The sequence below is a fragment of the Chrysochloris asiatica genome, unplaced genomic scaffold, assembly GCF_000296735.1.
Source record: "Chrysochloris asiatica unplaced genomic scaffold, ChrAsi1.0 scaffold00142, whole genome shotgun sequence".
NCBI lineage: Eukaryota > Metazoa > Chordata > Mammalia > Afrosoricida > Chrysochloridae > Chrysochloris > Chrysochloris asiatica.
The window spans coordinates 5,299,149-5,323,201 of record NW_006408660.1 but is presented as its reverse complement, the minus strand read 5'-3'; the positions used below and the strand labels follow the sequence as shown (position 1 = coordinate 5,323,201).

At 47.5% G+C, this 24,053-nt stretch overlaps 1 protein-coding gene across 1 annotated transcript in view; it reads right to left on the bottom strand.

Annotated features, from left to right (window-relative positions):
- NUP210 (nucleoporin 210kDa) overlaps window positions 1–24,053 on the bottom strand; it is a 131,498-nt gene that overhangs the window by 52,566 nt on the left and 54,879 nt on the right. The window contains exons 7-14 of the mRNA XM_006870469.1: window positions 21,522–21,680; window positions 20,962–21,030; window positions 19,556–19,662; window positions 18,666–18,806; window positions 16,633–16,770; window positions 15,509–15,664; window positions 13,219–13,417; window positions 6,778–6,923 (exon numbers count right to left, since the gene is read on the bottom strand). Coding sequence (XP_006870531.1) covers window positions 6,778–6,923; window positions 13,219–13,417; window positions 15,509–15,664; window positions 16,633–16,770; window positions 18,666–18,806; window positions 19,556–19,662; window positions 20,962–21,030; window positions 21,522–21,680 — 1,115 coding nt within the window. The remainder of the gene's footprint in view (window positions 1–6,777; window positions 6,924–13,218; window positions 13,418–15,508; window positions 15,665–16,632; window positions 16,771–18,665; window positions 18,807–19,555; window positions 19,663–20,961; window positions 21,031–21,521; window positions 21,681–24,053) is intronic.

Genomic DNA, 24,053 nt, shown 5'->3' with positions numbered 1-24,053 from the left:
CTGCAGGTCCCTAAAGAGCATTAACAAGAACTACAAGTGTAGGGCACACACTCAGCATATAGTTTGATCACAACCATACTGTCTTGAATACACATTAAAAAGTCCTAGAAAGAAATACACCAGATGACCTAATGAGATGTAGACAGGGGGTTCTTTGGGGGCATAACTGCTGGCAGCCTCTTTCCCCTTTTATATGTATGTCTGCACTCCATGAGATAGACTGTTTGCCAGTTTTGTCTCTAGCACCTGTAACAGTGTCTGGCACATACTAGGTGTTCAATAACTATTTGTTAAATAAAAAAGTAAATTGGCAATTAAGTAAATAGTGGACGGATGAAAATCTCTTTTTACAAAAGGCTCCCATTTACTTTCCCAGCTTACATAACGTGCTCCAGGGCCTCCCACGTGGACAAGGGCAGTCCTTAGGGTTCTGGGTAAGGGACTCATTCTCACTCAGAGCAGAGGGAAGGAGGACCTCTTCCACCAGATACATCTGGGGTGCAGAAAAGGGATCTCTCTGAGGAGCCTGCAACCCTCACCCTGACACCCTGCAGCCCTCTCCCTGACACCCTAGGCTGACCTATCACTTCAGAGATCACTGAGGTGATACCAGGTCTCCACTTGTCAGGGTGTTTCCCCCTTACTCTCCTAAACAAGTCCTCCGCTCCTGCTGTGCTCAAAGAGACTTCCATTTCCCCTCAGGAGCTGGGACTCCTGAGCCCTGACCTTGTCCCTCTGACAAGTGGCCTTTCCTTCAGCATCCTCCTCGCCTCTCTGGGTCCTCACTGAGGGTGCCCGCTGCCTTTCACTATCGCTTCCCCATAATTCAGGCAACTCTTAGCAGACCTCATGGCTTAGTTACCCCTCTGGCAAGGCCCTGCTTCCTCCCTCACGTAGAGTCAAAGACTCCTCTCCCCTGCTTCCCACTTCACTGCAAGGATCTGGGGGTCTCTCACTGATCAACTGTGGGCCTACTAGGGTGAGGCTCATCAGCTTCCTTCTTTAACTCCAGTCATCTGGCAAATGAAAAATCACATGGCAAAAAAACAAGTGTTTTTTTTTTTAAGCAAGAAGAAATTACAATAACTCTGAGATATTATTTCTCAGTCCTCTGATCAGCAAAAATAAAAAATTCTGACCCCACACTGTGCCAGCATATCTGTGTAGAAGCATGTATTCTCAAACCCTGCTAGTGAAATTACAAAATGGTATAGCCCCTGCAGAGAAATGCTGTGAAATCTACCGAGATTACAGACGTTATTTACCCATTTCCAAGCAATACTCCTTGTAGGGAGTCCTGGTGTGGCTCTGTGGGTTAATGCTTTGGACTGCAAAGTCGGTTTGAACTGTAAGGTTGGCAGTTCAAACTCACTGGCACTTAACAACTTAACTCCTTGTAGTAATGCATCCTGAAGCTACTCACTACATTGGCAAAATTGTAAAAGCCTAGAAACATCCTTAACGGAGCCCTGTGGCTTACCCAGAATACTGACGGGGAGGGGGGAGGGGGGTGGTTGCCCGATTGTTAAGAATCAAGAGGCAGAACAGGCGATGGAGCATACCACCTTTTAATAAGAGATGAAGGAAGGAATATATAAGAGCAATCAATCACTCTTGCTAATTTAAGCAGAAATACACAGGAAAAGAATCCAGATCCTTTTCTACAGGGGGGGAAGAGGGCAGAGGGATTGTAACGGAAATGAGATTTCTGAGTATTCTTTTTAATGCAATTTTAGCTTTGGAACACCATCAACATTCACATATTCAAAAAGTAAATTAAAAAGCAAACTCTAAACTGAGAAGAAATGGAAACATGTCTAACTACATCAGATTGATCATTAAGTCTGCACCACATGCCTTTGCCTCTTACGAGTCTCAGTATTTTTTAGCTCAAGCATTACAGGTATGGTTTACCTCAAGTGCCATTTATGACTGAGCAGTAAAAGCTGACAGTGGCAGGATTTGTGGAGCTGGGTTCCAAGGCTGAGCTAAATAGAGGATGCCAGTATTGATTAGCAATGCCTGCCATGGGCATGGCATGGATGCAGGTAGATACCCAGTGCTAATATCAGACCAGAGCCCACAAGGGCAGGGGTCACTTCTATTCAGACAGCCTGTGATGGATCATGGCAGATGAGTAAATCCTTAACAGTTCAATCACCAGACATAGAGATTACTCCAAGGTCCAGCTTCCCCAAGTCCTACTCTCTAAGAATCTAGAAGCCTCAAGTGTACAAGCTCAGGGAAAAATGTCCAGTTTCAGAACCTCTGTGTGTCTTCCTGGGATAGGGTGGGAATGGGTGGAACCAAAGCACTCCACACCTCCTTTGAACATTACTTTTATTTATCAACTTGGTTGTGATGCCCAGCTGTTTGGCCAAACACACATCTAGACTGTTACGGAGTATCTACATGTCAGTAAATCAGGTCGCCTTAAGTAAAACACACTACCCTCCATAATTCATAATGTGGAAGAGCATCAGTTGAAGGCATGCCAAAGAAAAAGGGAGTCTCCCTAGGGTGTGTTCTGCCTCCAGACTAGAGACAGATATTTTGGCAGAAATTTTCCTTCACTCTTCTTATTGCCTTGTCTATGGATTTGGGGGAAAAGAGGCAGGAATCTTCAGTCATTTATTGTTTGCCTCTTCTTTCATTTTGGCCCAAGATATATGACTTCTGCCTCAGTTTCCCAGCCAGTGAGCCCTAATCTGACCACAGGCTACCTATCTGGGCCCCTGACCCTCTCTCTGGCTCTGTTCCTTTCCTCCCCTTCACCCCACAGGAGCTGGGTACTAACCTGCCAGCTGCCAACAGCCAGCTGTCCTCGCCTACAGACTGACAAGCACATGGCTATCTCCACAGTCCTGGGCACTGGTGCAGCACCCTGGCTAACTGTCACCTGGAATTTGGAGATGGGAACCCTACTGGGCAGTAGCTCAAGACACATACATCCTCACAGGTGGCAGGAGAGCAAAAAGGTGGGTGTGCGTGTGGTTACACTAGACCCTCAGAGCACCTCCCTGGATTTGATACAGGTTATGATTCTTAGACACCCGTCCCCACACACATGGGCACATGTGCACACACAGACACTCTTCTGCATGTCCTTCTTTGGTGTAGATGTTCAGCATGCTCAGGGTCTTTGCTTTGTTTCCCCCTGGAACTCTCTCCCTCAGGACAGCCACATGGCCTCTGCTCAGACACCCAGTCCTCAGGGAGGCCTTCTGTACCTCCCTCCTGTCTAAAGCAGAGCCTCTACCACTCCTGCTTCATTGTCCTTGTCACTCCCACCATCACTACATGTGTGTTCATTTATCTCTTTCTCAGTTCCCACAATGAGAAGGAAGCTGTCACTTGCTACTGTGTGGCCTTAAGCAAGTAAAATAGATACAATGATAACTTCTGCCTCATAGACTTACGTTGGGGTTTTAGGGGCATGTATGCAAGTCCTGAATGTATGCCTAGGTCATGCTCAATAAGTGGCCCCTGCCATCTTTATCTTACAGATATGGACGTGAATCCCAGGCAAGTCAAGCATGGGCATATGTAACCTGCTCTGATTACAAACCTCTTGCTCTTGCCCATGTCTTATTGCTACTGCTGGTAAAACTGCACTACAGGCAAAGAAGGTCGTTTGTAAACCTTGTTAGAGATTGTCTTCATGACGAGCCCAAAGGGAAATGACTGTCCAAAGGCACAGGCATGTCTTATAATTAACAACCAGAGAGCTATGAATTATCACCTTCACACTTAATCCCTTTACCACTCAGGCATAAAATGTGCCAAGGAGGCAGGCTAGCTGTCAGCACAGCCACTGAAGGACATCCATAAATGGCACAGGCTCTGTTGAGAATATTAAAGCGCAAACATCCAAACAGATAAAGACATGATAGGAGGATGCCATGCACCTATTCAGACCTTAGTTTCCAGGTTTACAAAACCTAAGGGTGGGCTGGATCATCTGAGACGCACTGGAAGTCTACACTTCTCCGTGTAGACTGATGTTCACACTCAGTCTAGGGCTGGACACAGATCCAGAGGATGCTGGGAAGTGACAATCTAAGGCCCCACCTACACGTGGCTGGCCCTGAGCCTCCAGCATCCATGTGCATGGTCCACATTGACCTCCAGAATCCAGACCTAGACCCAGAGCTCCCCAAAAGTAAGCTTCAGAAAGACAAGGGCACTCAAGACCCCTACAGCAGAGAGAGGCTAAAGTAGTCGGAGGCTGACAGTGGAGGAGTTAGGTAAGGGGCATACTTGAGTCTAAATCACTGTAGAATCCTCACGGGACAATCAGATGTTGGAGGTAAGGTATAGGTCAGCATGGGTCAGGGGGAAGCAGTCTCCACAAGATCGGGAATGGCACACCTACCCACGGTCTGGCCGGTCAGGGTGCTCTTATAAGTGTCTGCTGTTACTACTCCCCAACCTTCACTGCCGTCGGCTACATGCAAACATCCAAGTCCAAACCCAAGAGGCCCACCTAGCTGCCTGTTTCAGAATCCAGTTAGTTCCCCATGAGTCATGCTTCCTGCTCTATGCCTGCTTCTGGTCCCCTCTATTATGACCCCCTATAACTGTCTGAGTGTCTGGCATTCCCATAGGCCACTAGCCTCCCAAGGGACAGACAGATTTCTCCCCAGACCCTATCTTCTGGGCCTGGGCCTGACACCAAGTACCCAGTGACCATCTGCAGAGTGAACTGTTAACTTAGCTGCCTTCTTCATTGTTTCCACACTCCCCTTCTTCCTTAGGGAGACCCTGTTTTATCCATCTAAGATACTGCCCATCCTCTCTTGCCCATAGGTGTGGCCAACAGGCTAACTTTTAGTGAGTGAATGTTCTGTACTGGGGGTCAGATTATTCTTGGGGTTTTGAATTCTAGATTAGGAGCTGGATAGTCTCATGTAGCAGAAAGCAACTGGTGAAAGTCAGGGAACTCCCTAAGAGGTGACTCTTTGCCCTTCCTATAATTTGGAACGGGAATGTGATGACCGGAATTTCAGCATCCATTTTGAACTATGAGGCAAACTTGAGGGAGAAAATATTGAAGAGGATGCATGAAAGAGGATGATGCATGAAACAACAGAAGCCTGGGTCCCTGATGACAATGTGGCTACCACACTAGTCCTGTACTGTCCACCTTAAGATCTCACATATGAAAGAAAAATTCTTTACTGTTTGAGCCATCATCATTTTGGCTTTTGTTACTTGCAAAGAATTCTGATCTTAACATATATCAAGGCAAGAGGGGAAAATAAAGAAGATTCCCCATACCCATCTTTCTCTGTCAAAGTTTGTTCAATCAGGAAGCCAGCTTGGTTGAGGACATCTTCCTCTTTTATCCCAACTTTGGACAGTAGACTCAGTCATTGGCCTCTCTGCTCTGGCTAAATACCCAGACAATTGGACCATCTGGAGTAAGCACAAGAAAGGGCCTTGGGGAACCTCCTCCTCAGGTTCCTGGTGGGCTGCCCATCTCGTGGAAGGTGGTGACAGGGAGTTCTGAGAATGATCACTGCCATCTTAGGGATTTCAATCCTCTTGAAGTCTGCTCTCTACTCTCTCTCGCCACCTCTAGTGCCATGCACTAATACCCATGCCATGGCACAGATGTACATACTACGTCACTTATTTGGTTTCTTTATTGCCTGTCTTTACTTCTCTCAGTTAGCATGTCAGTGCACTAGGGTGAATTTTCCGTGTTTGGACAATTGTATCTCTAAGGCCTCAAAGGGGTACTATCATATAGAAAGCACTTGTCAATACCAGCTGAATCAGAGGATGATGGCATAGGAAGAGGACTGGGCCTTCTGCACTTGACATTCATCTATAGGTGTCTGCTACTTGTGGTCTGGCATTCAGGAGATGTGGGCGTCTTAATTCTGGGTAGGTAATCCTGGACATTTTCTTACTCATCCATAATAAAACAGACAGCCCTTGATTGAATTCTGCTCTGAATCAGGCCCTGTGCACTGAGCTAATATCACTGGGCTTGCCTCTAACTGCAAAAGCAACAGGAAAAAATGTAGTGACAAAACCAGGGTGAAAGCTGTCCCAAGAGTGGATTCAAGGTGTTATGGAAATGCAAAGAATGACTAGCTCCCTGAAACACAGAGTCCAAGAGCTACATCCACCATCCTACTGAGTGGTACCCAGTGTACTTAGGTGGAATTCTCTTTTAGTTCATCTTTTGAGCACTTACTACACATTAGTCACTGTCCCAAGCCCCTTTCATTCACTTGGTTATATAATCATCATCTAAAGTTAAGTGTGGTATCAGCCCCATTCCACAGACAGGAAAAGTGAGGCCCAGAGTGAGTGCAATACTCACATTGGTGGTTAAGTGCCAGGTCTGCTGTGGGAGTGAAGGTGTGTGCTCAGATACCACGACACCATGCCCACCTCCCTCTGCAGCTAGGAACAGGGACTCAGAACATGACGTGACTTTCTAATGTCGTGCAAGGGCAGAATGCCGACTTGAGACCTGAACGTGTGCGTAACACCCCAGGGCTCTTGTCCACACTCTAGGATCCCACCGGGAACTGCATCCTTCTGAAGCTGTCAGAACCGACACTCCTTTGGCCACTGGTGTCAGCAGTCAAGGGTCCAGGATGAGAAGACAGAGGGTGGCTAGGCCATACACATTCCTCACAAGGACATGAATTCCAAGAGTCATTCTGCACATTCTGGGTTTGAGTATGAATTGGAACACTGGACTATTCATGTCAGATGTCAGAGAAGGGGTGGGCGAGGAAGAGGGTCAGAGCTCACCTTGAGGGGCAGATAGGCGGCAATGGTGATCTTGGCACTCAAGTGGATGTGGTTATGCCTGTAGCTCACGAGAAGCGTGGTGTAGCCCTGGGTTTCTGCTCGCACCTTGACCCCACTGCAGTGCTCAGCCCCTGGCTTGAGCCTCCCTGCAAGAAGGAGAGACAACCTATGGTTCCACGCCTCCTCTCTGCAGGGTGAAGACACAGGGGCTAAGAGCACTCCCATCCTGGAAATCACAACACAATCAGATTTTTTAACTTTAATTTTTTTTAAATGTAAAAAAACTGTGCATCCCAAAAAGCACTTGTATCAAAAGTATATAACTCACAATGATCTTTTTTATCACAAACTGAACACACCCAAGTATCCATCAGTACCTGGCTCAAGAAACAAGACCATGGTCAGCCTCCAAGTCTCCAGAGACCCTTCTAGTCACTACCCTGGTAAGACCATATCTGTCTAAGTCCCAACAGCACAGCTTAGTTTTGATTGTTTACGTTCATATATATGGAATCACTCACTGAGCATAAACTTTGGTATCTGGCTTCTTCCACTCAATATGTTTTGTGAGATACCTCCCAATTCTACTCACATTTCTGCATACACGTGAGTTCCATTGTGTGAACATGCAATCAAAGATTTATCCATGCTTCTACTAACGAACATTTGAGTGGTTTCCAGTTTGGGGCTATGATAGTCTATTTCTGCTACAAACATTTTTTTAAGTTTTTATTGTGAACTGAGTGGTCTTTTACATGGGAAAACATCAGTTTTGCACTCATCCTATTGTATTTTATTTCACTGCAATGATTACAATCCCCTCCAGGCATCATCATTTGGCATCACCATTTAACAGTATTTGCTTTTATTCCCTGTTTTTGTTTTTGTTTTGGATGTACACAAAAATACTCAGTAATACATTATCATTTAAACAACCAAAGGGCACATTCTGCAAGCCTGCCTCCTGGCTGTCAGCACACAGCATTTCTCTTTCCATGAGTCTAGAATCCTCAACTGCTCTCTTTCTCTCTACACCATCATCTCTGCCTCTGTCTCTGGCTAGGGTTCCACATTCTGCTCCATGCTCTTCTCCCTTGATGGTCCTAGGAACCTCTGTTTCTGGACTGTAAGATTAACTACTCCCCTATTTATGTTATAAAACTTCTACCTTTACATTTGTGACAATCGCAATTAGTCATGATAACTACTGAATCAAAAGAATCCTATCCTCATCTCCCCATCTCCTTTCACTAGACACGTCTAGACAAGATGAAAACTATTCAGTGGGGATCCTGCCCTCCTCCACACACTCTGAAACTAAACTCCCTCTTGTAAACTTGTAAGCCAGTCACTTTGTGCCTTTATAGGCCCCCTCCCCATGTCAGGTAGCCAATGTCTAAGTTGCTCATCCTTATCAACCCTGTGTATAGAGGAGATAGGTCTGATCCTTGATATGAAGACTTCTTCCCTCTAGGCTGGTATTTTGAGCTACTACATCCATAAGTATAGGTCAAGTTCATTAAATTATAGCATTTTATACTTGCTTCCTTTGCCAAATTTCTTTATGTTCCTCTAGTCAAGCTGTAGTCATCAAGCCATCAAAGCTAGGTCAAATGGGTACTATCTGCCAGTTCTTATGTTTCTCCCCCACTTTATATCAGCTGGATACTTCACTCTCAGCTATAACCCTCTGTGGCTAGGTCAATGTCCATGGTCTCAGGAGTTCCTAAGTCTCCCCTAACTTCAGACCAACCAGCCCTGCCTCTTCTCTCTCTCAAGGTCGATGAGAGTCTGTGGAACGTGATCAGACTCAGCCCATGTCTTCATTACTGCCTTTCCCCCACTTCTACTCAAATGTAGACCAACGCAGTTGCCAGCGAGCTTATACGCCTGCTCCTGTGTTCCCTTTGAGTTTCAGTCTTGGAGGAGGGTTTGTCCTGAAGGGACTTGATTGCCTGCCTTGATGGCTCCCCAGTGAACAGCTTGCTTGTTCTTTCAATAGCCAAACAGACTACCATTTTTGTTTTTTCCTGCTGGTCTTTCTTTCAGGAAGTTATCTTCTGTTCCTCTACCCACTCTGGGTTGGTCTGCATGTCCTTTCAAGTGGGACTGTCCCACCTCAGATGCTACAAACATTTTTACATGCTTCTTTTGGTGAGCATATTTAAGCATTTCTGCCAGGTGTATAACCCAAGAGTGGAACTTGCTGGATCACAGGGAGCGCATATCTTGACCTTTGTCAGTCATTGCCAAATATTTTTCCCAAAATGGTTGTTTTGATTTATACCGCTACTAATGTGGCACTGATGTGGTGCTGTGGGCTAATACAATGGACAGCAAAGTTTATTTGAACTGCAAGGTCAGCAGTTCAAGCTCACCAGCTGCTCCTCGGAAACCCTATACAGAGTCACTATGGCACTTAACAACAACAACAACAATGTGGCACTGTGGAGTCCTGGTGTGACGCTGTGGGCTAATGTGCCGGACAGCAAGGTTGGTTTGAACCACAAGGTTAGCAGTTCAAGCTCACCAGTAACTCTTTGGAAACCCTTTACACGGTTGTTATGAGTTGGAACCAACGTGACAGCACTTAATAACAATAACGTGGCACTGTGGAGTCTGGGTGTGGTGCTGGACCTCAAGGTCGGTTTGAACCACAAGGTCAGCGGCTCCTCAGAAACCCTATACAGGGACACTATGAATCAGAACCAACTTGATGGCACTGTTAGGTTAGCAGTTCAAACCCACCAGCTGCTCCTTGGAAACCCTATACAGGCTCATTATGAGCTGTAACAACAGCAACAACTCTATATCCCTACAAATACTTAGAATTTTCCATCTTTTTAAAAGGTCATGCTGGGGGGTGTACTGTGGTATTTCATTGTTTTCTTTTGTAACATTTTATTATGAAAAATTTCAAGTAGAAAAGTTGAATGCCTATATACCCATCATCTAGATTCTAAAATTAAGGAGCTCTGGTAGCATAGTGGTTACGAATCGGGCTGTGAAGTGTGAGGTCAGCAGTGCGAATCTACCAGCTGCTCCATGGAAAGAAAGATGAGGCTTTCTGCTCCTGTAAAGATCGACAGCCTTGGAAACCCTGTACAGGGTCACTATGAGTCAGAACCGACTCCACAGTATATCAAGACCATGACGAGAGTCTAAAAATCAATATTTTTCTATATTTGCCTTATTGCATATCTATCCATCCCTCCATGTGCCTATCCATCAGGCTCATTTTCATGCATTTGAAGTCATAGAGACATTAGCACACTTCATCCCTAATATTTTATTATGCATATTCAATATTTATTTATGGTTCTTTTTTTAAGACCAGTTTTGCTATTGTTTTTAAGTGCCGTCAAATTGGTTCAACCCATAGCAATCTTGTACAGGGTTTTCGGAGCTTTAAATCTCTGTGGGATCAGAAAGTTTCATCTTTCTCCCCTGGAGCAGCTAGTGGACTCAAACCACCGATCTTGTAGTTCACAATCCAGTGCCTATTGAATGGTGCCATCGTGCGCCCCAGCGTCAGCCTTACACATAGTGAATGCAAACATCTGAAATGGACCACTCCATGAGTTCAGAGCCATTTCAAGACACAGAATATGGCCATCTTCCCAGAGCACTCTCGTGCCTCAGAGGTATTCACTGGCCCATTCCAGTTTTATTACACCACAGACTAGGTTTTTATAATGCTAGAAATGTAATTCAGACACCACAAAATGCACCCATTCAAAATCTACAATTCAGTAATTTTGAGTATATTCAGAGTTGTGCAACTATCACAACTACCTAATATTACAGCATTTCACCACCTCAAAAAGAAATCCTGTTCCCATAGCAGCCACTCCCCACTCCTTTTACCCAAGGTCCTGGCCACCACTAATCCATTTTCTATCTCACCAATAACATTTCACAGAAATGGAAGTATGCCCAGTGGGCCTGGTTGTTCACTCAGCACCTGCCTGCAGTTCGCTGATGCTGTGGCATGGATCAGTAGTGTGTACCCTTTTCAGTGCTGTGTAGTATTCCGCAGTGTGAGTGTTCCTTTGTTTATCCACTCAGCAGCTGATGGCCACCTGGGGGGGAAGTTCCCAGATGAAGAGAGCTGCCATGAATATTCGTGTGTAAGTCTTCCCCACGGAGTGACTTACTCAGGACATATTTCAGTGCATGCTGCTCTGCCAGTGGCCACTGCCATGGCAGGTATAGGCCTGTCCTTTACCAAGAGGGGGCAGAAAACACAGTGACCACAAAAAGAGTCACACATTCCTATGAACAACTTTACATAATTACAAGACCCTAGACTAGAGCCTGCTGCCTTCTGGTCAGGCACACAGAGTCTGGCCATCCCTTTTCTGAAAAACAGCTTATGCACAGCTGGGAAGACATATAAACAAACAGAATCCTGAGATGGTATAACCTGGACCCCAGACTGCAGAGGCACATCCTGGTGGGCTCCTTCATCAGTCTTAAACCTGAGCATGCTACCTTGGCCTGCACTGGCCAGGGGCCTTCCACCAGACCACACTCCTCTGGGCTTTAAACTCTGGAAGTAGTGTTAGCTGGCCAGTGTCTATACCCTGATAGTGGTGTGCCCTGCGGCAGGGGTGTATCAGCAGAGCTGTGATTCTGTTGACCCTGGCCTGGTCCTGTGCTCATGGACTTCCAGAGCATGAGCATCTCCACCCATGAGCATGACCAGGAGCCAGGTCTGTAGGGCGCACATTTTTCATACAACGTCAGCCCTCAACACAATCTTATACAGGGCCAGGCGTATGCAGCATTGTGTGAGACTGAAGGAACTTTCTAAGGGGAAATCTGACGCCATAGGTCCTCTGTCTGTCCTGGCTTCTGTCCTTCAAATGCAAAGTCCTTGAGAGATCCTCCTTCATTTAGCTGAGTGATGCTCATGTGTAACCCTCACAACAAGCCTCATTTTACAGATGGGCAATCCAGGGCACATAAAGGCTGGGCAACTTGCTCAACATCATACAGCCAATAAATGAGTGAAGGAAGATGAGCTCAGGCCAGCACCGTCCACTTCCTGGGGACCCTCTGGAAGTTGACCTACCCTGATCCATCGAAGGCACACATGATGGTCATGTAGTGGTGGCTGTGAGAGGGGAGCCAGCTTGTCTCCTACTCCAGCACCCGTTGCTCCATCACACTGGTGTTTGTGTGCTCCATCTTAAATGGCTACTTTGCTGACGAAACTTCAGATTTAATGAAGCTTGTTCCCTGGATGGCTCAGTAAGTCATAGCAGTGCCTCCAGGGAAAGGCACGAATGCAATCTGCTAAGTGATTTCTCAGGGAAATGGGCTTCTTCCTCTGAGCAGTTTGAAATTAAAGCAGCTTTGTAAGTAATCACAGCTCCAGCAGGTGTTAGAGCTGCTAGTGATGCCAGAGATGCTGCACAGCCTCGGCCAATTCAGCTTCCTAAACTGAACCACGTCACTCCTCTGCCCAGTAACCTCCAGGGGCTTCCCACTGTCTGGACACCTGGAGCTCTTCAGGACTTGACAGCTCTGCTGCTCCAAATCCCCATGCACACCTCTAGGCCCTTGCCCACACTACCACTCTGTGCCATTCTCTTACTTCTAACCCTCTGTCCAAATCTTACTCATTCATCTTTCCTCATCTGCAAACAGGAGAGAAAGACCGCCTCTGCCCTGTGTCACTGGAGCCCCAGTCAGTCTCAGATCTCTGCACTTCTGCAGCCACGTGACCATGGACAAGCCATGCAGCCTTAGTTTCTTTAGCTGACACATGGCCTAGCAGCAGTCCCCTCTCCTACAGTGAATGTGAAGTCTTATGAAGTCACACACACACTGCTTATCCCGATGATAGCTGGCAGAGCTAACATTCGATAAACCAATCTCTTCTACTACAGTCACCACTGAAATCACCACCTACACCCCATAGAAGTGTAAAGGAAAGAGGGGGATCCCTGTGTGTTACAAAGGTGTTATGATTTCATAGCTAGCCCAAGACCCATCAACTGTGTCTTCTGATCACCTAGTGCCTTCTAGCCCTAAAATAGGTGCTTGAACATGCCATTTTATTTGCTGTTGTTGTTAAGTGCCATTGAGGTGGTTCTGACTCATACCAACCCTGTATAGGGTTTTCAAGAAGCAGCTTGTGGGTTTGAACCAGGAACCTTGTGGCTAACAGCCCAGTGTTTATCCTACAGTGGCACAATCAGGAGTCCTATTTAGGATCGCCACTTTATCTTCGTAGAAACTCAGAGAGGTGAATGATTTACTTAAGGTCACAAAGATGGCAGGGGTCAGACCAGAATGTAGGCTGAGCAAAGGGACAAATGCCGCATGGTGGTCCCACTGCTGTCTCGAGCCCTCTAGTAAGGCTTCTGGAGCAGCTAGTACTGGGAACTCAGGCCCACATTCCGTCTGGCACACAGCAGCAGCACTGCTTACCTGGGAGCGGCTGGAACACACCCTGGTTTTCCACTTCCACCACCAAGTCGAAATGGGAGCAGTCGCTCAGAGTGACCACCTCATTGGTTCCGCCAGGCATAAGACCACTAATCCTCAGGGGCAGCTCCAGAGTCTGGCCTACTCGAGCCTCCACTGGACACGAGGTGAACTCCATGCTGCTGGGCTCAATCACATACACCTAGGGACAAGGGTGCACCTGAACCCAGACATCAGCATCCATGAGGGAGGAAGGGTCCATGCTGGGGTTCACTTAGAACTACTGTGTGCTGGGCATTGAGAGCATGCTAGGAGGAAGACAGCTATCAAGTGAGGTTCTGCCTTTGCAGGATGACCCACTTCCCAATGCCAATTAAACATTTTATTCATGACACTTTCAATAGTCTGATGCTGAGTTAGGGTCAGACGTAACAGCCTGTGCTAGGGAGTGGGGTGAGGGCCTCCTTAGACAGCAATTGGGGCAGCTCCTTTAAGAAGGTGTCCTAGGAGCTCAGAACTGAGTGCCACCTGTATACCTTACAAAGGCCTGGAGCGAAATGCTTCAGAAGGGATTTGCCAGTGCAAAGGCCCTGAGGCATGCTGAAGCTTATTAGCACACTAGAGTAGCAGGGAGACCGGCACAGTGGCTGAAATACAGAGAGGGAGCAGAGATGAGGAATGAGGCAGTGGGCCAGGACCCTCATGACTTAACTTGGGTTTACAGGACCCCTGTGGGAGGACTTGGGTTTACTCTGGGAAAGATGGAGAGTCTTTGGGTGTTCCCCACACTCTGGGGGATAAATGTGAGTAATGGCTTAAACTAGGGCACCAGCACTGAAGGGGGTCAGATTTGAGACATATATTCTAAATGTACAGCTGAATGGATTTATTGGTAAGCTGGCTATAGAGCTTAAGACAGAGCCATCAACAAGGACAATAGCTAATACTTATGTAAAACCTACACGCTGGGGTGGGTTCTCAGAACATTACTAACTCATCTAGTCTTCTCAGCGTCCTAGTCAAGGCTAACCTCAACGGTCTAATAAAGAGTCTGGCACCACAGCATGTGGACTCTGTGTGAACCCAAGCAGGACAACCAGGAATTCAAGTTCGAACCAGAACATTGGTCTCCCTCTTCAGAAAAAGAACTTGGACTTTGGTTAGAGCACTTTGGAAAGGTAGTACATTTACTGAGCTGGGGAAATTTGGGGTTTACAAAACGCTCATAGCCTGACCCCAAAGTGTAGTAAGCTTTGGTTTTACAAGCTTATACAAAGCCAGACATATGTAGCACTGTTAAAGACTGAAAGAATTTCCAGTGAGGAAATCTGACGCCACAGGGCCTCTGTCTGTCCTGGCTTCTGTCCTTCAAATGCAAAGTCCTTGAGAGATTCTCCTTCACCAAGCTGAGTGACGTTCATATGTAACCCTTACAACAAGCCTCATTTTACAGAAGGGCAATCCAGGGCACAGAGAGGCTAGGCAACGTGCTCAACATCACACAGCTAATAAATGAGTGAAGGAAGATGAGCTCAGGCCAGCACTGTCCAGTTTCAGATCCTGTACTTTGACAATTATGCTGTATCTAAAGGGTCTGTGTTAAATACCTCTTTATTTGAGGTTCGTGTTCTACAGTAACTTGGCCATCAATGACCAATACTGTTATTAGGAGGCACTAAGCAGCTACAACTTCTGCTCCCCAAAAAGTAACAAAAGGAGTTGAGGTCTAAGTCAGGCAATCAGATAAGTGTTGGGCTCAGCTAAGGTGATCACCCCTAACGGCTGTTAGTACTATGTGAGGTGGTCCCACATCACACTCAGGGATCTAGTGCAAGGAAGCACCTTCCATCTGAATGGGAATGAAGGGTCTCGAGGCTTTAATCTCATTATGAAATGGAATTTACAACCCAACACTCAGTGGTTCTTCCAATCTGGAAACCCTTATCTTCCTATTCTGGAAAGTTTCTGTATTTGTTCTTTTGCTTATTTTGTGCCTCCTGCCTTCTCTGGCCCTCTACAAATTTCAGCTACACTGGCACTGGTTGTTCTAGGCCCATCCCCAGTCTGGTGGGCCCAAGCACTTGGGGGCGTGGTACAGTCTCCCTGCTAAGGTCGTAGCTCCTTTGAAGGCAGGGCTGAGCTTGACAACCACCCACTGCCGCCTCCACCACCAAGTGCAGACTGAGCGCAAAAGGATGCTTCTGAAGGAGTTGCAGGGTTGGTTAAAAGGGGGCAGCCAAGACCACCACCCCAAGCCTCCCACCACAGTGTGTTCCAGCTCCTGGGGTCGCACCTTCATCTCGCCGTAATGGAGCAGATTCTGCACATCATGCGCCTGGATCACACTGAGTCCAGTGTCACTGCCTGTGGTCATCACACCCTTCACAGTGACGGTGGCGATCAAAGAGCTTGACGAAGACCAGCTGAAGTTCCCGCTGCCCCCATGGGCCTACGAGAAGAAATATCAGATCAGCCTGCCTGCATGAGGGAACCAGAGGGGAGGAGAAAATGCAGGCGTGCACACACACATACACACGTCTGGATGCAGGCCCCCTGGGGCCCTCCCTCACTCCACCTGGCTTAGTATCTGGCTCCCATATTCTGAGGACCTTTGACTGACACACACATTCAACCACACCCCCCAACAGTGGCCCTTGTGGCACCTCCCATAGCTCAGAGTGGAGTGGAAAACACTTGGCCCAGAGCCAGGTATGGGTGAAGTCCAAGCTGTTCGGTGACCAGATACAATGTAGCCTTCCAGCATATTCACTCATACTTGGTGCCTGCTCTTAGTCACCTGTTGTTAAGTACAACGACGCTTCAAAATGTTTATAATGTACATGACAGCCCATGTCCCTCCCAGATCAACGGTCCCTACCCCAACCCCTAGAAGCCAGGAAGATGGCACATGGCAGGTAGCAGTGCAAAGACATGTTACTGAGCAACCGATGGCATTCCCATCAGGAGGTCACGGACACACAGGGCTCTGTAGGTCCCAGGACCCTCACTCATCTGAACTGATGAGCATGGGAACAGACACCAAAGTCAAACAGGATGTGGTGTGTGATGGGGCTAGAGATGTTGTTCCCATGTATCCCAAACTTCTCTCTAAAGGTGCACTGCTTTCAGAAAACAGTATTTTTTTAGAGAATCAAACGTGAGAATATTAAGTGGAAGTCAAATCTGTGTTCCAGGCTTTTTTTAAGCTTCCTTTTCTGTTTTGTTTTTTTTTTTCCTCCCCTGATTGCCAAATTCATTGCTGTGATAGAGACTTCCAATACACAGAAAACATAATGACTGCCCAGGTCTAAAATTTTCCTTGACCACCAGAAAGTAATGTTAGAAGGAACAAGTAGACAAAAAGCACCTCCCATGATCATCCCCAGGAAAGCACCGGAGGTAGGGTCCACTGGTTACCTGTATTGTATACTGGTAGGCACCTGTCTTCGGTTGCCATGGAAATGTCAAGATGCTCGGGAAAAGGGTGATAGGGATGTGAATTTCCACCTCCTGCTGATTCCACACAGGCACCTGTAATATGTGGACCCCTCCATCCTACAAGAGGACAAGGAACTCAAGTCACCATGACACCATGTCTACAGCACAGTTGTCTCCAGTCTCCCAGGTCCTGCCATCCCTATGGGTCAGGTCCCAGAAGACACCCTGTTGGGTCTCCAAACAGCCCTGGAGGGGTGAATGTGATTATCCCCACTGTACAGATGAGAAAACCGAGGCTCAGAAAGCTAAGGCAACTTGCCCCAAATCCCCATAGATGAAATGGTAGATTTTGATAGAAATCTGTTCTATGGTTCAAAGATTCCCACCCCCCACCCCTCCTACCCCCACATCTGGAAGTCTCTTAAAGCTCTGGGAGGCTTTATGCAGGGTAAATGTTAGAGACTGAATTGTGTTCCCTAAAATACGTATCAATTTGGCTGGACCATAATTCTCATTATGATAGGATTCCTTCCATTTTGTGATTTGATGCTATCCTATGAGTTATAACCTCTAGGACGCTAATAAGCCAGGATCTGTTGTAGTAATATTAAGGAGACAGCATACAATCTAGAGGATTAGGTTTACCTTGAATCCACCTCTAGAGATATAAGAGATTAAACAAGTGAAAAGAGATGGGAGGGATCCACTACCCATCTACTACCACCAAAAAAGAAGAGCTGGAAATGGAGGGTGTCCTTGGTTCCCTGTGCTGGGAACCTCCCAGACCCAGGTAAGATTAATGCCAAAACACAAGTAAATCTCCAAGGAATGCAGGGCCCACAGATGTTGAAAGAAAGTAAAGACCTTCCCCCCAGAGCTGGTATAGAGAAAGCCTTCTGCTACAGCTGGAACTCAGAATTTGGATTTCTAGCCTCCTAAACTATGAGAGGGAGTCCTGGCGTGGTGCTGTGGGTTAATGCGCCAGACTGCAAAGCCATTTGAACTGCAAGGTTGGTGGTTCAAGCTCACAAGCGGCTCCTTGGAAACCCTATACAGGGTCGCTATGGGTCGGAACCGACTCGACAGCACTTAACAACAACAACAACAAACTATGACAGGGAGTCCTGTGTGGCGCTGTAGGTTAATGAGCCATACTGCAAAGCCGTTTGAACTGAGAAAGATCAGCAGTTCAAGCTCAACAGCTGCTCCTAGAAAACCCTACACAGGGTCGCTATGGGTCGGAAACAACTTGACAGCACTTAACAACAACAAAACTATGAGAGAATAAATTTCTGTTGGTTAAAGCCATCCACTGGTGGTATTTCTATTATAGCAGCACTAGACCATTGCAACCAAAAAAATCCAAGCCCACTGTCATTTAGTGGATTCTGACACTTCGTGACCCTGCAGGGCAGAGTAGAACTGTTCCATAGGGTTTCCAAAGCTATACATTTTTACAGAAGTCAACAGCTTCATCTTTCTCCCTTCAAGCAACTGATGGGTTCAAATTGCAGACCTTTGGGTTAGTAGCAGTATGCTTAACCTACTGTGACAACTAAAACAGTAGGAAAATGGGAAAACCTGGGCCAAAAAATGGTAAAACATGGCTTGATCTGAAGTTGTGACCTTTGAAATATCAAAATCTAAGGACTTCGAAGGACCCAGCAGCCCAGACAACAGAAGGGATTCCAGTGGTACCTGGTCAGGGTAGGGCCAGACACTAGTTCATTGCTGGTCCAAATCAGCACCCTTTTTCTCAAAACAAGGAATCCAATCCCCACCCCCCAGGAAAAGTTGGCTGACATTTACTGGGAGGGGGAATGAGAAAAGGGCACTCCAGTTCAGGGTGGAAGCAGGAGAGCCTGGAGTTCACATCACCCAGGCCCTCTAGTGCAGCAGGGAATCCACAGAGGGCAGGGAACAGTGAGCATGAGTTGGGACTCGGACAGCCCAGCTGAGGCCAGCATTGTGGGCAGAGGGTCACGGGCGGGCAAGGGCAGGGGCTGCCGTGCCTGGTCCACCACAGAAGTGAGGGTCGCGTCGATGGTCGTTTGGCCCCTCTTTATGGCTCTGATGTGATGGTACGACCCATTCTGGGAGGATGACAGTACTTCAAAATACTCAGCAGGAAGCACCGTTTCAATTCGGATGTTCTAGAAGGCAAGGCAGATGGGTGAGAGGTGCTTCTGGGGTAATATGGGAAAGTCAGAATGCAACAAAGTGGCAACCAGACCCCAACTAGCAGCCACACCAGGCCCAGCGGTGGGGAGGGCACACAGTTGTATTCTTGCCACTAGAACTGAGCTTTGCTGACCTCTCCCTGTGGGCTCCTTCAGGCAGAGCCTGGCCAGGTAACCCTTGTGGTGTTCACCCTACTGCCAACTTTCTTAGCTCCTGAGGTCTCCACAAGGACATTAAAATCCCTTCAGAGCCACTTCAAAATAAAATATTAAACCCAGCCTTAGTCTACTAAGAGAGGGAAGCAGTGACATCTGTCCCTTCTTCTCAAACCTCAAGTACCCCAGAAAAAGCTGGAGGGTTCTTTAGAGGATGCCTCTTTCCCCTGGCAGCGGGCTGACACAGTCACACCTTACGAGAACTGTGGGACACCTGGCAGTGTCAGCAGGTGTTTTCTGGGCACTGATACCTCCAGTCTGAAGGACAAGAGAGGTGGCAGATGGTAGCCCCTGGTCATCCGCAGGTACCCCTTTCTCCAGTCTGTAACAATCACCTCTAGCCTGCAGCCACACAGGGTCTTCAGATGCCCTATGGAGTCCTCCTCCCTGTCTAGGGCGCAAAGGACGCCAACTCCTCCCACCTACCTGAAGACTCCTGGTGCTCTGGGGCTGCTCCTTGGAGATGCACCCACTGCCACCCCCCAGGACCTGAGGTGGACACTCACATCTGACAAGTAGACCTTGTTGCTGGACTTATCAAATACATCGATGGTCACCTCATATAGGCGGCCCGTCTCAAGCACCCACCGATCCCCAGGGTGAATCGTAAACCCTGCAAAGAGGCAAGAGTCAGAGCCTGACCTTTCGGGCAATGGGGCAGCAGAGCTGAACGCAGAGCCTGGGGGCCTAGAGCCCAGCATGCCAGGCCATGCTCCTTGGAAAATGCCTGGTTGGAGTACAGGGTGAGGATTAACCCTGAGTCAACTTTTCAGACTCACAAGGGCCCATAGTGGACATATCCCACTCTGACTGTTCCGCTGTTCATCCACAGTAAGCCTAAGCTCTCACCTGACACCGGAAGCCATCCCCACATATACTGCCCAGCCCAGTCTCTCTGTACTCCGCCCATACACAAGCTCTCAGCACACTGGATGGCCTGCCACTTCCCCAGGGCATGACATGTTTCTCAGCTCACACAGGCCACTCCTTCTGCTAGTGACACCCTCCCTGTAAAATAAGCTCCCCCTGAGAAAACACTGACCTCAAATATCAAGACTGACCTGAACCCAGTCCTCTGTTCTTATGTCTGAACTATTTACCACTGCTTTGTGGCTGCCTGCCTGTGCTGCTTCCCTGCCCCTCCAAGTCAAGGAAAAGAGCAGGGCTCACTACCCCAGGAGCTCAGTGCCTGGCACCGCCTTCAGAAAGCACCAAAAGAGCACAAAGGGCCATGCTACCAAATGTTACAACATTACAGTGGTGGCAAGCTGGGCTCTGCACCCAAAAACCTCTCTAGGGAGTGAGCAGGTTACCTCCATTTGCTATCCCTAGTCAAATGCTATTTTGACTAAACTGTTTCATTGCACTCAACAGGTGAGTCAACTCAGACTGAAGAATGCATTACCATGGAGACCCAGGAAGACAGGTGTGTCTATGGCGTCTCTCAGGCTGACACTATGGCAGCTTCCGGGCTTTTCCTCGCTGCTGTGGATTCCTCCCTCCTCTCTTGGCCAAACACCCCCACCCCCAACAACCCTACCAAGGAATCTTCCAGCTGTCACACTCACCTCATGGTCTTGTATGTAACGGAGCTGACTACTGGTCCCCCACCTCCCCCAGGTTCTACCAGTAGTCATGTTTGGAAACAGCCCAGGTACAGAAGGCAGAAGACAAAGCCCTTCACCACCCTGCCATGCTGAGTCTGCAGGCTGCCTGGCCCCAGCTCCCTGCACCTTATGTGTTTCTGCATATTGATGGGACAGGAGGGGCAGGTGAGTGACCCTCCATGTAGGAGTGGAGGACTAATGTCCCTGGGCCTCACAGGTGCTGGTGCTGGCCCGAGAGTGAAACACTTTCTGTCAGCCATCACAAATGAACAGCAATCAGGGGGATCCAGGAGGGCAACACTCACCCAGGTATCCAGGTTCAACCACGTAAATCGTACTATTAGGTAACCTGGATGCCCCTTGCATGCGAATACCTGGAGTCTTAGTTAAGGGACAAGACACACATAGTAAACACCCCAGTGAGCATTCTGAGCTTAATGATCGTTGGGACATCAATGGACAAAGGCAGGGATGCAAACCCACTGGCTGAGGCCCAGCGGAACAATAATAGTGTGTTAGAATGAAACAACACACTATGCTTCCGACACTAGCCAAGGGGCATCTCTGCTAGAGGCTCTGGAAACCACTTAAGCACACGGACAAGTCTAGAACATTGGCCATCCACAGGACAGTGTGGAAACAGCCTCAACCAGCCTTCTTCTGGGAGTCTCTGGAGGTTAAGTGGCGCTCTCTCCCACCAGGCCCCCAGTTCGGGCAGCCTCTCCGTGATCCATCTGCAGATCCATTTGAGTTTTAGATCACTGAGGGAAGACAGGGCTCTAAAAAGCCTAATCATGGCTTTAAGCAAGACTAGAAAGACAAACCTCTTCCACACCCGACACACAGAGACCAAAAAAGAGGATACTCCTGTGGCTGAGTACAAGGCTGCTGTGTCCCAGCTGCATTGCGGTGACGGTGGAAGTCTCCTGGGCCAAGACAGCAACAGGCCGAGCAGGGTCTCCCTCAGCACTCAGGACATTGTTCTGAAGCTGCAGTTCATACTGGTCGGAGGGCATTGCAAGCTCTGGCCACCGAAAAACAAAGAAGAAACAGGAGAGGAAGAGAAAGAGGAAGGGGAAGCCGGGGGGGAGGAGGGACAGAGAAAGAAAGAAGCATTAGAAGCCAATATATCAGTATCACATATACATTCTCCCCAAGTCTCTGGACCCTGCTGTCAGTACTGCTGCTAGATTTTTTTCCGCTTAACATTTTTCAATTTTTAAAATCCTAATATTATTCCCCATGCCTGTGGACAAAACTGCCGCTCTCCATGAATTTTCAGAAGCACTGCATCTGCCATAAGCTGATTTTCCCCCTTTTAAATGAAATGCAGTCTCTAACTAAAATTGCCCACTGCCTGGAGAATACTAACATTAGACCTGCTTCCTGTCCATCACTGCAGGGGACTTTCCCAGAAGTAAATAGACTTTCTGCTTTTGCACTAGAGCTGAAGTGGCCTCCCTGGACCTGTCTAGTCTCTAAGGGCTTCTGAAAGGCTCTGGTTAATGGTCTCCCACCAGGTTTCCAGAGTTGGGGCTATAATTTGCACAGAATTGACTGTTGCTAACCTGACCATTCATCATGTTGACTACATTTTTGGGAAAAGAGCTTGCCTGGCCCAAGTCAAGATGGAAATCAACTTCCCCAAGGAAATAAAGGGTTCTAGAAATCCTACCATGTCTACCTGCTCCTCCTTACCCGGTAGGTAGAGGCTACAGCATTTTGGATATCAAGTGGCTACCACTGACGGGGCAATCAAGATGTGTGAGGCCCATGCTAGGTGCTTTGTGTGCCGCCATCCACAGCCCTAAAATTGGCACCACTGATATCATATTTTAGAGATGGACAGCTGTCAAAAGCAAGCTGAAGATGTACTCAAAGCCCCACAGCCAGCTCCACAGCAGAGCAGGGACTCAGCTCAGGAGGTCTAGCCATATTTAGACTTCCTCTACTGAGTCTTTAGAATTTCCTATCCAGGAATGCACATGTTCAGCTAAGAGACGTGGTCCTGCAAGACAGGAAAGAGGACCCCACCCCTCTCTGGGTCCCAGCGTAGGATCGGGCACAGAAAGTGCCACATTAAAATTCCTGATGGAGTTTCAGCTAGAGACATCTTCAGAATTCCCTGGAATCAGGTCTCCAGTAAGTTCCCAGAATAAAAGGTTCTCAAAGCCTGTTCCCTAGACCATCATATCACCAATATCACCACAGCCAACATATGCTGCTAAAACGGACTCATAGTGGTCCTAAAGGAGAGGAACTGTTCCACAGGGTCTGGGAGACACAGTACATCTTTATGGGAACAAACGAGAGGTGAGTTTGAACCTCTAGCAGCCACACACTCAGCCCACTGTGCCACCAGAGCCTCTTTCAGCATCACTGGAAAGCTGTAAGTGACTGGCTCCATCCCAGACATTCGTGATTTAACAAGTTTCTCTGGTGGCAATGATGCCCTCCAGAATTTGGGAATAGCTTCAGCCCATTTCCTCATCTCAATTTAGGTGAAGCGCAGCACAGCAGGCCCGTAACCCTGACAGATGAGCCCATGTTAAGAATGTGATAGCAGTGCGTCAGGGTAAAGGTTGAATGAAAGCAATGCAATTGCTCAGTAAAGTGTCATCACTTCATGTGGCTCTAGGTAGCACCAGCTTCCCCTTTGTCTGCTTAAAGTTCTCCAAGAGGAAAAGAAAGCCCTTTGCAAACAGAGCACACTGACTCTCTAGGAATATTTGTAACGCAGATGTAACCCTCTTTGCAAACCCCTTTTGTTGTAGTTAAGTGCCTTGAGTTGGTTATAACTCATAGGGAACCCTGTCTGTGCTTATCCTACAGTACCACACCAGGTCTCCTTTCTGAATGTTGTTGTTGTTAAGTGCCAGTGAGTCAGTTCTGACTCATAGCAACCCTATATAGGGTTTCTGAGAAGCCCGGCTGAGCTCGCGATACTGAACCCCAGCACAGGGATGGCACATAACAGGTGTTTAGTAAATGTACTGGGAAGAAATGAAGCAGTCCCCACCCCAAAAACAGAAGGAAGAAAACAAAACTATAGATAGAAAGAAGAAAAAATTATTTGTAATGAAGGAAACTGAAAGCTAAGAAAATACAAAAAAAATGAATTTTGGATGACAATGAATCTTACAGCATGTAAGGATGTGTGCCTGCCATACAACATGGACCTTCAACAGGGTGCTCTGAAGATGAGCAAGCTCCTTGCTAAAATTCAAACTGCATATAATGACACCTGGTATGTGCTGTAGGATAAAGCACTGGACCACAAAGTCGGTTTGAATGGCAAGGTCAGCAGTTCAAATCCACCAGCCACTCCCTGGAAACCCTATACAGGGCCACTCTGATTTGGAACCAACTCAACAGCACTGAACAGTAACAGCAAATG